The following is a 13,350-nucleotide window of genomic DNA, read 5'->3' as shown; positions in this document are numbered from 1 at the left end:
CTTTGCTTCTTATTTTAATGCGCCGAATCAGCCCCCGCGTGTTCCGACTTACCCACTTTTACACACAGATATCCTACACGTTTTATTATATACAAAGTTTTAGATTCCAAGTCAGAATTTCTCCTTATGCTCGTCTCATGTTCAGAATTTATATCAGTCTTTGTCTCTTTTATTTATTTATAGTTTTACGCGTTTATATCTTTATACGTTTATAAATCTAGGAAATTCTGACTTTCCCAGCACCAATAACGTTACGAAGCTATAAAACACCCAGCATGTAATAGTACACGCTTCATAAGATTTCATTGCGTGTTATGATCGCTGGAAAAAACACGTGCAATTCCCGTGCAGGCCCTTACGAGTCGCCCCGTAACCTCGAGGGTCGGTAACGTGGGGGGGACACATGCAGAAGAGGTTTTACCAGTCTTATTGAATTGACCACGATCTTTGTAAGCTCAAAATGTTTAAACCACCGATCTGTGTGTTTCTCCCACGCCAAAAATTCTCGTATTGGGAACTATAAGAGCCTCATCTAGGCTGCGATACTTGACCCACTGTCAACTCAGAAACATTCACATAGACCACACTCAGTTTTGTAATACACTCCACTCACGAGTAAATATCACAATTCTTTATACTTGCAAATGATCCTCGCCATCCTTTATCTTACGGGCTAATTATATTTAGTAGCCTCTTATTTTACTGGCAAATACTTGTCAGCTCATCATTCCATCGGCAAATAATCTTTGCTGTTCCATCTCTCGAGCCTAGTGTCTTGGACACCCTCTATATTCGTTCGTTTGAGGACTATCCATAAAATATGATTACATATATGTATAGAAGATGATTTACTCATTAGGGACGAGTCATATTTCTTTTCTGATCGAAGCAAATCAAATTGAATTAAATATAAGAAGTTTTTCTATTTATTTATAATATTCGTTACTTTATGTGTAGTAAAAAAAGTTTGATCGATAATATCGATAAGGTAAAAGCTTAAATGCGATAATGAGACGTTTCGCGGAAAATTTAAGGAAAGACTTGAGCGGGAAATGTTAAATCGTTTATAACTAGCTTTCCAATCAAGCGTTCAACTTCACCAATAAATGAAGTTGAAACTCTTCGAGAGGAACAAGCGATGGACATTACTCTCAGGTACTGGCTCTGAAATAGTTTAAACCGGAAGTTGTGACGAGATAATAGAAGCTTAAGAAGAAACAAAATGAAACAGAATGGCTCATAGCGAAACATAACGGATCATTTCTCTTTCTTAGAATATTTCTATAGACATTAATTTTAATACGCAAAGATTAAATGTGAACAATTTTGTAATTAACGAATGGAATCTTCTTTCTATATTTCTCACAACCCTGCTTTATCAATGTGTTTTATGGATAGGATAAAGAAGGTATCGTGTGAACATAAATCGTTCGAACTTTTCTTAAATAGTTATAGCGATACTATAAAATACCATGCAAGTACTTATTTTTTGTTACTATAAGAGAAATTATTCGAAATACTAGCAAAGAGAGATGTCGCAGCAAAGAATATTTCTTATTTACTGATAAGGATAATTTACATGTCAAATAAAAGAGATGGCAAAGATTATTTGCTTCCAAATAAAGGGTTACTAGAATAATTAGCTCGTAAGGTAAATGATGGCAAGGATCACTTGTTGGTATAAAAATTAATGTATTTATTAGAAATATGAAGTATTTATTAAAATTTTCTATATAACGAAACGTGTAGGATATATGTGCGTAACAGAAATGTTACTGTGAAGTATTCTTACTATAAAGATGTGTTATATTATAAAGACGAAATAGATCAGTCATTTTTATCTATTTGTGTGATCTATATTTCCCGTTTCAGATTTTCAAAAGTGTATTGTAATTTGTATGAATGCCGTTAGTAAATTGTCAAATGTGATTCTGAAATGCAGCAATCGTTCTTCAACGAAAAATACTTATCTCTTTTACGGCTTTTGTAACCGGAATTCCCAAGCTCATATAAGGAAAAATCAAGGGAAATTTCTTTACAGAAAAATATGCCATAAAATATATCAAATAAATAAAATGAAAGGCGAATTTTGTAGAGCAATAAATTTAATTCTGCGTTTTGTATTTTTAGTACAATTTTTTCACAAAGTTTAAAGCGATCTACGCTTATGTAAAATTTCTTCTCCAGCTTTATGTACATAATAAGACGTCAAAGTCTGTAATCCATACGTAAAGTATTAGAATAAAATGATAAAAGTAAACAGTGTAAAAACGTTACTAAAGGTTATTGTTTCCTTCACTAATTCTACTTTAATTATTACCATATTTATCTTTGGTTTTACGATTTTTTCTACATAATTTTGTTTCCACTAAAGAGAATTTATTTCGAATACTAACGCCTTCGACTTTTTAAAATTCAAATATGAATTATCATCGACGCTTTGCTTCACTTAACGGAACATGTGTAGACTTTTATTGCCTAATCTGAAACATCTTCGCGAAAACTATCTGATAATCAGATGATTGACATATTGCCAGCAATACTGATGGTCCCCTTGTAATAGAAGGCTTAAAATATTTCGTTTTCGTTCCCGATAACAGAAGATGCGTTACAATTCAAGATAATAAATTAGAAAAAAATGAAACAACTTCAGAAACGCAAGAGACATATGTATACATATATCAATGTATATGAATATTTTAACACTCCATACTCTGACATGCTTATGATTTCAACGTAATTTCTCTTTGTGCTATCTCATTCACCGAGAGAAAAGCGATGATATCATCGATTGATAACAATTTAGAATAAACTTGACGCTTCGTCAAAAAATCTCAATCAAGAGATTAACAATGTATAAATGGGATTACAATTTTATTCAAACTTTTTTTATATTTGAAAAATTTTTGTGCCAAAATCTTGTGTCTTGTGACCAAAGTAATTCGCCAATTATAAAACGCGGGATGATCGTTTCCTTAACGAAACTAGATAAAATTCATTCGTCGAAATGAGATGTTAAACACTCGCGTCCCTTGAACTGAACTGTGCTATAAGTACCTCTCTTTGATTAATTGTACTATAAAAATTTAGCTTATTTTTTGCTTTTCAGTTGATTTGATTTTCTTACGGACGTAGACGACAATCTGGGCAATTATATGAAAGGTATTTGAAGCGATCAAGAAAAGTACGATCGTTAAGAATACTACAATGTCCATATCGCAACGTTGATACCAAGGCTGAAAGGCTAGACTACTGCGAAGATGAGGGGCGCCTTTCGTTCGTATCACGTACTCTGTCCACCAAGCGAGATTCTCCACCGGATCATGTGGTGTATCCTGAACGACATTTCGGACGTAAAGTATCCTTTCTTTGTACCTGAAAACAAGCATAATAAGTTCAACCGAAAATCACAATAATACATTATCATCGACCAATATCATTGAAAGATTTACTAGAATAATCTAGTAGCTAAAAGGATTTCAAAATTTCAGTCTATTAATTCTTTTTCCATTTTGAATACCTTTCAACATGAAAATGACTTGATTGCTCTCCTTTCTTTCTTCAGGTAAATCTACAATCTCGATCAACTTATGGTAATAATACTTTGGAACACAGAAAACTTTATTCTAAAAATTCTGATTAGTTGGGATCCAAACAAATTTTTTGAAAAGGATCACGTGATTACAAAAACGAATACTCTGAAACTCGTCCGTCATTTTCACAGATTAGGTAGTTCTAGTGTCAAACTCTCAACAATAGCACAATTATAGCATGAAGTCAATTTATACTTACTTTTTGTTAGTTATAAGCTCTGTAATAGCATTTTCAAGTTCATCTTTCTTAAGGGTTGTTATTTCCAAAGATTTTCCAATGCCCAGAGCTTCCATTCTGGCTACTTGATAATCTTGATCGGCCAAAATTGCTAAACCAAGAACTGGTACTCCGTAGTAGACGGTCTCCTCGCTGCTCTGCAGGCCTCCTTGATAAATGAACAATTTAATGTTCGGATGAGCTGTGGGTTAATATGATTCGTTAGATCATTTTCCATCGGGGAATAGCATCTGCGATGTATAAATATTTTATCGAGAATAAGATCATACCGAGAATGGTTTGTTGTGGTAGCCATTTTCCGATGTAAACATTATCAGGTTTCTCGGGAAAATCCTCCTCGAATTTCCAGACAACTCTATAAGGCAACTTGGTGAACACATCGCAGAACATGCGTCGGATCTCCAATGGTAAACTTGCACTTCTTGCGTTACTACCAAGACTAAAGTAAATGAAACCATTCGTGGCGCCATCCAGAAATGCTTGTAAGTCCTGTGACAAAATGGAACATTCTGATGAAAGACACGTGTGTGTAAAATAGTAGATTATACATTAAAAATAATAACTAAGAGGAAACTACTTCTGTTACATGTTCATAAGTTTTGTAATGCCGGTATAGAAAAATTTATGAATTAATTAACAAGTAAAAAACTTGAACAATAGTAAAAAAAGCTAGAGCCATCTAATGCATCTTACTCAATTCATCATATCGTAACATACTACTGTTATGCTGTTACCCTTCCTACAATTTATAATTTTACTAAACATACAAGTAATAAAATTGCATTTACGCTAGATGAACCCTTATTTAATATACACATAAATCTTATATTATTGTATAAATCCTACCTTAGGCAGAGGTTTGGGCTTTTTTTCTATGTGGGAAGCCGTAAACGTGATCATGTTCGCAAGTTTAGGTCGAGCCGGTGTCATAACGTCTGCCTGATTGACGAAAAGCATGCTAACGTTCTTCAATATGTCCATCATTGGTGGCAGAGGCCCAAAATATTTCTCGGCCAATTTCTGATGGCATGGAAACATCTCAGAATAAATGTAGTACATGGTACGCCACATGTTGACAAAATTGCACAGTCTCTTCAAGAACGATAGATTCGTACCCGTGTTTTCTTCCATTTCCCACGTGTACTCGTGAGAAGGGAGAATGAATCCACCAAGAGCATGTTCGTTAAAGCCAACCAATCCTAATGAACTTAACCCTACGGTCATGCAAAATGTAATAAGGCTTGATTTTAATCTAATCACTCTTTACCTAAACATTTCTATAATTATTAAGTTAAAAATTAATAAGGCGATGTTAATTTCAAATTGGGTAATTTTTATCCTTCTAATAATATGTAGAATATATGATATGCTTGATTTTTAATAGAAATGGATCCAGGTATTAAAATATAGATCTATAAATAAAGGAATTATGCTATTCAAACTGTTACGAATCTGATTGATTTATTGCACGCTAATTTATTAGCCGGAAAAAATAAATAATTCACTAATAATATTATAGTTTCCCTATTTATGATATATATCCTTTATTTTTGCATATTATTCCATTTTTGTTAAAACTAAATTGTATCATACATTGACAAGCACGAAAACTGACATAATTCAAATAGATTTCTTGTCACCATTAAATTTTGAGTTCACAATTGCAGAAATTTTTGGGTGAAGAATGACACTATTTACAAGTTCAAATGAGATTTTCTACAAACATGAGGCGTGTACGGTGGAAGACCGTCGTCTTCGTAACAACGTCTGAATTGCATTAAATAGCCATCGATATGTCACACCTCATTTACATGTATTCTTATCAAAATATATCCAGTCAAGCACTTAACGACAAGAGCCCAACACCGATATTCCTTCTTATTACCTTGAGAATAACTAAAATGACTTACGTACGTAGTCTAATTATTTCAATTTTCCAAATTATTAATTCAAGAGGCTTCAATTTTTACAGTTAGTTCAATTGATTTAATTTTATACATTTAATTGTTTTATATATAATTATAAATATTGTATATGAAATTTTATGGTCCTGCATTTACGTTAAACATTCTGTCAGTTTTTCTATGGGTGTCATCGCTTTTAGAAATTTTGTATTTCGTTTCCGTATAACATCTTCTATTTTTCTAAATAGTATCTAACATTGGGTCATTGACATTGGAAAGTATTGATGATATTTTTATTCGCTCCTAATTAACTTTTTATACATAGTTTCATGAAAATTTGAATTTCATAAAGTTTCATGAAATTCATTTTGGTTGTTTCTTAACTTCAAGCTTCTATGTACCTAGTACTTTCTCTTCTGTTTTTTCTATTATCTTCCTCCTTATTAAATAGATAACAATGTTATTATAGCCATAGCTTTAATAGTAAATTTCGATACTTCTGCGAAATGAGTAATAGTTTCGAATATTTGGGTGCTGATTTGGTGCCGCTTAGGCATTGCGCTGTTCCATGGACGACGCTTTATATCGTCGCTTATTGACGCGAACATGTGTTTCAAGTTTAACGACAATTTAGAGGTGCTTCTTCAATAGGTTATATTGTCAGTTCCTGAGTCTGTCATTGAAGATCTGGTGTGTGCGTGCGTGCGTGCGTGCGTGCGTGTGCGTGTGCGAGTATATGCCAAATCCAATTGAGATAGTAGGTTGCATAAAGTAACGCTCTGTTATACTGTTAATGCATGATTCCTTTATTAAAACTACTACTATATAACTAAAACCAGTTGAATTTTAATGAAAAATGTTTCAGGTAGAACTAGGATGATTTTTGCACCTTGATCAGACATAATTGATTCTTTTTAGGAGCATGTATAAAAGACATACAAAGGTCGTTTGAAGTTCATTTTACACATGTCGATTCTTCGGAATATTCTATGTCGAAAAGTATTAAGGGGCACGTGCAACGTGCTTCACATTATATATTCGTGATTTTCAAAACGTAATAAAGGTAGGAAAACCAATACATATACATATATAAATAAATATTAAAGACATACCTATTATTGGAACATCGAATCGATGTGCGAAAGCGTAAATGGATGGCAGGAATAGGACTTCCGTCAGAAAGACATCGAACGTTGCGTTGCTCTCTGGAGCATACAGCTTGCGCAGTTCTGTAGAATTGAACACAGTTTCTGCAAAAACTTCGCCCATAGGCAACATTTCTTCTTCCATAAAATAGACCCAGCGTTTTCCCTCAAACCGCATTTGAACAAAATCTAAACTCTTTATTTTTCCGTAAGATTTGCTAATATCGATTTGCGTAAAATTCGGTGATTTGATATTTGGTATAGGATTCGCCGTGGCTAGCACAACTTCGTGACCTCGTTTGTGTAGTTCCAGCCATAATCGTCGGTACGGTATTTGATGACTGTAGGATGGTGTCGCGACGATGGCTAGAATCTTGTAACATCCCGACTGCTTCGCGATGCACAAGACGCATAGAACGAACAACAGACTAGAGAGGTGGTGCTTCATATTCCTCGTATCGAAACAAACTGAAGCTGATCCCGCTTACGGATCTATTAAAAGGGACATCTCCAAGCTATCGTCATATTACGCAATCTATTCAGTGATGATACGATATCGGTATGCACTGTAAATTTAAAATAATATCCGTTATCGCTAAATTACCGTCGTATACCTCTACTACTATTAAGTATTGCTGTATGTAATTGGAATGTATGTGTGCGCGATGGATATGTTGTTTCGGCGTGTATATTTTAATATATCATATCAAATATGTCATATAGATCTTAGCAGTGATTATCAAATTACAGATTTGTATTAATATTTGTTTAGTATATTATATATTATACGACATATTTGTCAAAATTTCATATGTTACACAATTTAATGCATTGTTCACCATTTGTAAAATTTGTGTTTGTACAAATCGATAGAACACAGAAATTCGGGGATTTGTAAAAAATTGTTTACAATCCGTAATGCGGATATATACATGGCTATTTTTGACAGTAATCGTAAAAAATATAAGCTTTTTGCTGCCTTTGCTGCCTATAGCGTCCGCCATGATTCGTCTGCGTTTCCCATAGAAAATACAATACGAATTAGAAACATGAGAAAGAGTGATAAATATTGCGATAAAAATCACCTGTACGGATATAATAGCGAGATAAAAAGTCAATTATAGATATAGAATCTTTATCTCTGTGTCATGTAACATAACATTGCGTAACTATGTTGCAATCATATAACTCACTATCATATTTAGTACATAACACTATCATCGATCAAATGGCAACGGCAGAAAACACTTATTAACATAAAAGGACCAAATAATAAACATCACGAAAAAGATTATTAGAAATATACAGTTGTATTCTATTACTAATTTACGCTATTAGATTGACAACGCAGACTACTGTTATAGTGTTGTCATAAATCCAAATGTAAAGCTTCATATGCTACAGGCCTTAATGCACGTACACTTTTATCATAAACACTCATAACCGAACGTAACGGATCACTTCTCTTTCTGAAAATATTTCTATTCATATTAATTTTAATACGCAAAAATTAAATATGTACAATATCTTAATTAATTATTGGAATTTTGCTCCTATATTTTTTATAACGGTACTTTATCAATGTTTTATGAATAGGATATGAAGATATCATGTGAATATAAATCGTTCGAAGCTTTGCTAAATACTTGTAGCAATACTATAAAATTCTTTTCAGGTACATATCTTTTGTTACTGTAACAGAAGTTGTTCGAAATGCCAGGCTAGAGAGATATAACATCAAAGATTATTTGCCGTCTGAACGGCAAGCTGACAAGTATTTGCTAGTGCAATAAAGTGCTTGACAAAGATAATTTGCCATCAAGTAAAAGTTCTGATATGAATAATTTGCTCGTGAGATAAAAGGAATGGCAAAGATTATTTGTTTTCAAATAAAGGGGTATTACAATAATTACTCGTAAGGTAAATGATGCCAAGGATGAGTTGCGGGTATAAGAATTGTGATATTTATTAGAAATATGTAACATTTGTTAAAATTTCGTATATAATAAAACGTGCTGGATATCTGCGCGTAACGGATATGTTTACTGTAAAATATGCTTAATACAAAGATGTATTATAATATAAAAAATTTATTTCGAAAAACTGTACAACACCTCCGATTTTTAAAAATTCTAATATCAATTACGATCGACGTTTTGGACGTTTAACGGACACTTTCATTGGGTAATCTGAGACACCTTAGCGTAGAACAGGGACTATCTGATAATCAGATGATTAAACATATTGCCAGCAATACTGGTGGATCCTTTGTAATAGAAGGTTTGAAGTATTTCGTTTTCATTTCCGATAACAGAAGACGCGTTATAATTAAAGATAATAAATTAGGAAACAAATGAAATAACTTCACGAACGCAAGTGACATATGTATACATATATCTATATATATATGAATACTTTAACACTCCACTTTGATATGCCTAATCATAATTTCAACCTAACTTCTCTTTGTGCTATCTCATTCACCGAGAGAAAAACGATGACATCATCGATTGATAACAATTTAGAATAAACTTGACGCTTCGTCAAAAGTCACAATCAAGAGATTACAATGTATAAATGGGATTTCAATTTTATTCGAACTTTTTTTTATATTTGAAAGTTTTTCCGAGCCAGAATCGTTAGTCTTGTGACCAAAGTAACTGGCCAATTACAAAACGCGGAATGATCATTTCCTTAACGAAACTAGATAAAATTCATGCGTTGAAATGAGATTCTAAACGCTTGCGTCACTTGGACTGAACTGTGATATAAGTACCTCTCTTTAATTAATTGCGTCATAAATACTTAGCTTATCTTTTGCTTTTCAGTTGATTTGATATTCTTATGAATGTAGACAAAAGTCTTGGCTGTTAAATAAAAGGTAGTAGAAGCGATCAAGAAAATTGTGATCGTTAAGAACACTACAATGTCCAGATCGCAACGTTGATACCAAGGCTGAAAGGCTAGACTACTGCGAAGATGAGGGGCGCCTTTCGTTCGTATCACGTACTCTGTCCACCAAGCGAGATTCTCTACCGGATCGTATGGTGTATCCTGAACGACATTTCGGATGTAAAGTATTCTTTGCATCTGAAAACAAGCATAATAAGTTCAACCGAAAATCACATCACATCGTACATTATCATCGATTAACATCACTGAAAGATTTACTAGAATAATCTACAATGAATCTACAATCTCGACCAACTTATAGGAATAATACTTTCGAACACAGAAAACTTTATTCCAAAAATTCTGATTAGTTGGGATTCAAACAAATTTTTCCAAAAGGATCGTGTGATTATAAAAACGAATACTCTGAAACTCGTCCGTCATTTTCATAGATTAGGTAGTTCTAGCGTCAAACTCTCAAAAATAACACAATTATAACAGGCAGTCAGTTTATACTCACTTTTTGTTAGTTATAAGATCTGTAATAGTATTTTCAAGTTCATCTTTCTTAAGAGTTGTTATTTCCAAACATTCTCCAATGCTCAGAGCTTCCATTCTGGCTACTTGATAATCTTGATCGGCGAAAATCGCGAAACCAAGAACTGGTACTTCGTAGTGGACGGTCTCCTCGCTGCTTTGCAGGCCTCCTTGACAAATGAACAATTTAATGTTCGGATGAGCTGCGAATTGGTATGATTCGTTAGACCTTTTTTCATCAAGGAATTGTATTTGCGATGTATATATATTTCGTAGAGAATAAAAATCATACCAAGAACAGTTTGTTGTGGGAGCCATTTTCCAATGTAAACATTATCAGGATTCCCGGGAAAATCCTCCTCGAGTTTCCAGACAACTTATAAGACAACTTGGTGAACACATCGCAGAACACTCGTCGGATCTCCAGTGGTAAACTTACACTTCTTGCGTTATTACCAAGACTGAAGTAGATGAAACCATTTGTGGCGCCATCCAGAAATGCTTCTAAGTCCTGTGACCAAAAAAAGCATCCTGATCGAAAGACACGTGTATGTAAAGATTATTTTATTAATCATAATCACATTAAAAATAAGAACTAAAAAGGAATTAGTGATACTATTATTCAGGAGCTTTGTAATGCTTATTTAGCAAAATTTATAACTTAATTAACAGTTAAAAATCCTCGATAATTCTAGAAGAAGTGGAACCCTATATGCTATTTACCCAAGTTACCATTCATTCTCAAACTACAATTTTGCTATTATCCTTCCTATACACTTTATGATTTTACTAAACGCAGAAGTAATAAAATTGAATTTGTGCTCGATAAGTCCTTATTAAATACGTAAGTAAATCACTTAAAATTATTGTATAAATCTTACCTTAGGCAGTGGAGTCAGCTTCTTTTCTATGTGGGAGGATGTATACGTGATTATGTTCGCAAGCTTCGGTCGAGCCGCTATCATAACATCGGCCTGATTAATGAAAAGCAGGCTAACGTTCTTCAATACGTCTAGCAATGGTGGTAGAAGCCCAAAATATTTCTCGGCCAATTTCTGTTGGTTAGGAATGAGCGCATAGTAGTAGTAGTAGTATATGTAATACGACATGTTGACGAAATTGCGCAGTCTCTTCAAGAACGGTAGGTTCGCACCCGTGTTGTTTTCCATTTCCCACGTGTGCTCGTGAGAAGAGAGAACCAATCCACCGAGAGCGTGTTCGTTAAAGGCACTCAACCCAAATGAACTTAACCCTACGGTCATGCAGAATGTAATGAGGTTTGATCTTGATCTATTAATTTAATTACTTCTAATCCAAACATTTCTATAATGATTAAATTAAAAATTGTTGAGATGTTAATTTCAAGTAGGATAATTTTAATTCTTCTAACTATGTGTAGAATATATGATATGCTTGATTTTTAATTGAAACTGAATTTCGTGTTAAAATATAGGATATCTATAAATAAAGAAATTATGCTACGAAATAGCAAACAGTTACGAATCTGATTGATTTATTTCACGCTAATTTATTAGCCTGAAAAAATAAATAATTCACTAATAATAATGTAGTTTCCCTATTTAGATGTCCTTTATTTTTTGCATGTAGTCCCATTTTTGTTAAAACTAAATTGTATCATACATTTACAAGCACTAAAACTGACGTAATTGGAATAGATTTCTTTTCAACATTAAATTTTGAGTTCACAATTGCAGAAATTTTTAGGTGAAGGATGACACTATTTACAAGTTCAAATGAGATTTTCCATAAACATGAAGTGTGTACAGTGGAAGGCCTTCGCTTTCGTGACTACAACGTCTGAATTGCATTAGATAGCCACCGATATGTCCACCTCATTTACATGTATTCTTATCGAAATACAATCATTCAAGCACTTGGCAACAGCACCACACATACATATTCCTCCTTACCACCTTGAGAATAACTAAAATGTCTTACGTAGTCTAATTATTTCAATTTTCCAAATTATTAATTCAAGCGGCTTCAATTCTTACAGTTAGTTCATTTAGTTTAATTTCATACATTTAATTGTTTTATATACAATTATAAATATTGTATATGAAATTTTATGGACCTGCATTTACGTTAAGCAGTCTGTCAGTTTTTCTATGAGCGTCATCGCTCCTATAAATATTGTATTTCGTTTCCGTATAACATTTTTTATTTTTCTAAATAGTATCTAACATTGGGTCATTGACATTGGAAAGTATTGATGGTATTTTTATTCGCTCCTAATTAGCTGTTTATATCTGTAACTTATGAAATACACTTTCTTTCTTTCTTGATTTCAAGCTTCTATGCACCCAGTACTTTCTCTTCTTTAATAGGAGCATTCAATACTTTTGTAAAACGAGTGATAATTTCCAATATTTGGATGCTGGTTGGTCGCTTAGTCATTGTGCTGTTAGATGGGCAACGCTTAATATTGCGGACATGTGTTTGAAGTTTAAAGACCATTTAGAAGTACGTTTCTTCAACGTGTTCTATTACAAGGTGCTCATTCTGTTATACAATATGTATGCGTGTGTTTGCCAAGTCCAGTTGAAATGGCAGGTTGTATGATACACATTTTGTAGTATACTTTATTTCTATCATACTCTTAATGCATGATTTTTCATTAAAACTATTACCATGTAATCAAATCCAGTTCAATTTCAATTAAGAATGTTTCAAGTAGAACTTGGATAGTTTCGGAAACATGATTTGACATGATTCGTTCTTTTGTAGCAACATTTGTCAATTCTTCGGAACGTTCTACATCGAAAAGTATTCGAGTGCACGTGCTATGTGCTTCACCCTATATATTACTGATTTTCAGAATGAAATAAAAGTAACAAAGCTAATAAATATAAATATAATTGTTAAAGTCATATCTATCATAAGAACGTTAAATCGATGTGCGAAAGCGTAAGTGGAGGGCGTGCAGACGAATTCCGTCCACAAAACCTTCTGTTACAGGCAACATTTCTTCTTCCACAATATCCATCCAACGCTTTCCCTCAAATCGCATTTGAACAAGA

General features: G+C 33.3%; 3 protein-coding genes and 1 long non-coding RNA gene across 5 annotated transcripts in view; 1 reads left to right on the top strand and 3 right to left on the bottom strand.

The window, feature by feature from the left end:
* Positions 1-2,087: 2,087 nt before the first annotated feature.
* Positions 2,088-7,366, bottom strand: LOC126915091 (UDP-glycosyltransferase UGT5-like). Its single transcript, XM_050719479.1, has 5 exons — positions 6,848-7,366; positions 4,678-5,045; positions 4,101-4,320; positions 3,793-4,012; positions 2,088-3,375 (listed from the first exon to the last, which is right to left on the bottom strand). Exons 1-5 carry the CDS (start codon positions 7,326-7,328, stop codon positions 3,087-3,089), a joined length of 1,578 nt encoding a protein of 525 aa, XP_050575436.1. The 5' UTR covers positions 7,329-7,366; the 3' UTR covers positions 2,088-3,086.
* Positions 7,291-9,244, top strand: LOC126915163 (uncharacterized). The gene is made up of 2 exons (XR_007710034.1): positions 7,291-7,439; positions 8,556-9,244. It is a non-coding gene; the product is annotated as an uncharacterized LOC126915163 (long non-coding RNA).
* The window catches only part of LOC126915093 (UDP-glycosyltransferase UGT5-like), a 21,432-nt gene continuing 17,277 nt past the window's right edge, over positions 9,196-13,350 (bottom strand). For both annotated transcript variants that reach the window (XM_050719485.1, XM_050719484.1), the window contains one exon: positions 9,196-9,656. The gene's annotated coding sequence lies outside the window, so the exon portion shown is untranslated. The remainder of the gene's footprint in view (positions 9,657-13,350) is intronic.
* On the bottom strand, positions 9,686-12,206 carry LOC126915392 (UDP-glucosyltransferase 2-like). Its single transcript, XM_050720015.1, has 5 exons — positions 11,191-12,206; positions 10,609-10,820; positions 10,293-10,538; positions 10,035-10,071; positions 9,686-9,970 (listed from the first exon to the last, which is right to left on the bottom strand). Exons 1-5 carry the CDS (start codon positions 11,569-11,571, stop codon positions 9,686-9,688), a joined length of 1,161 nt encoding a protein of 386 aa, XP_050575972.1. The 5' UTR covers positions 11,572-12,206.

Source organism: Bombus affinis, chromosome 4 (assembly GCF_024516045.1).
Source record: "Bombus affinis isolate iyBomAffi1 chromosome 4, iyBomAffi1.2, whole genome shotgun sequence".
In the NCBI taxonomy this organism is placed as follows: Eukaryota; Metazoa; Arthropoda; class Insecta; order Hymenoptera; family Apidae; genus Bombus; species Bombus affinis.
The sequence above is the reverse complement of the archived record's forward strand: the minus strand, read 5'-3'. Positions and strand labels throughout refer to the sequence as shown.

Bases quoted from the DNA above. Each gene is read 5' to 3' on its own strand.
- LOC126915091 (XM_050719479.1), bottom strand. From the start codon at position 7,328: ATGAAGCACCACCTCTCTAGTCTGTTGTTCGTTCTATGCGTCTTGTGC. The intron at 4,321-4,677 runs GTAGGATTTATA...ATTTTGTCACAG, and splicing joins AGCCCAAACCTCTGCCTAAG to GACTTACAAGCATTTCTGGA. The intron at 4,013-4,100 runs GTATGATCTTAT...ATTAACCCACAG, and splicing joins ACCACAACAAACCATTCTCG to CTCATCCGAACATTAAATTG.
- LOC126915392 (XM_050720015.1), bottom strand. From the start codon at position 11,571: ATGACCGTAGGGTTAAGTTCATTTGGGTTGAGTGCCTTTAACGAACAC. The intron at 10,072-10,292 runs GTGAGTATAAAC...TCGAGATTGTAG, and splicing joins GATCTTATAACTAACAAAAA to ATTCATTGTAGATTATTCTA. The intron at 9,971-10,034 runs GTTAATCGATGA...GCTTGTTTTCAG, and splicing joins CTAGTAAATCTTTCAGTGAT to ATGCAAAGAATACTTTACAT.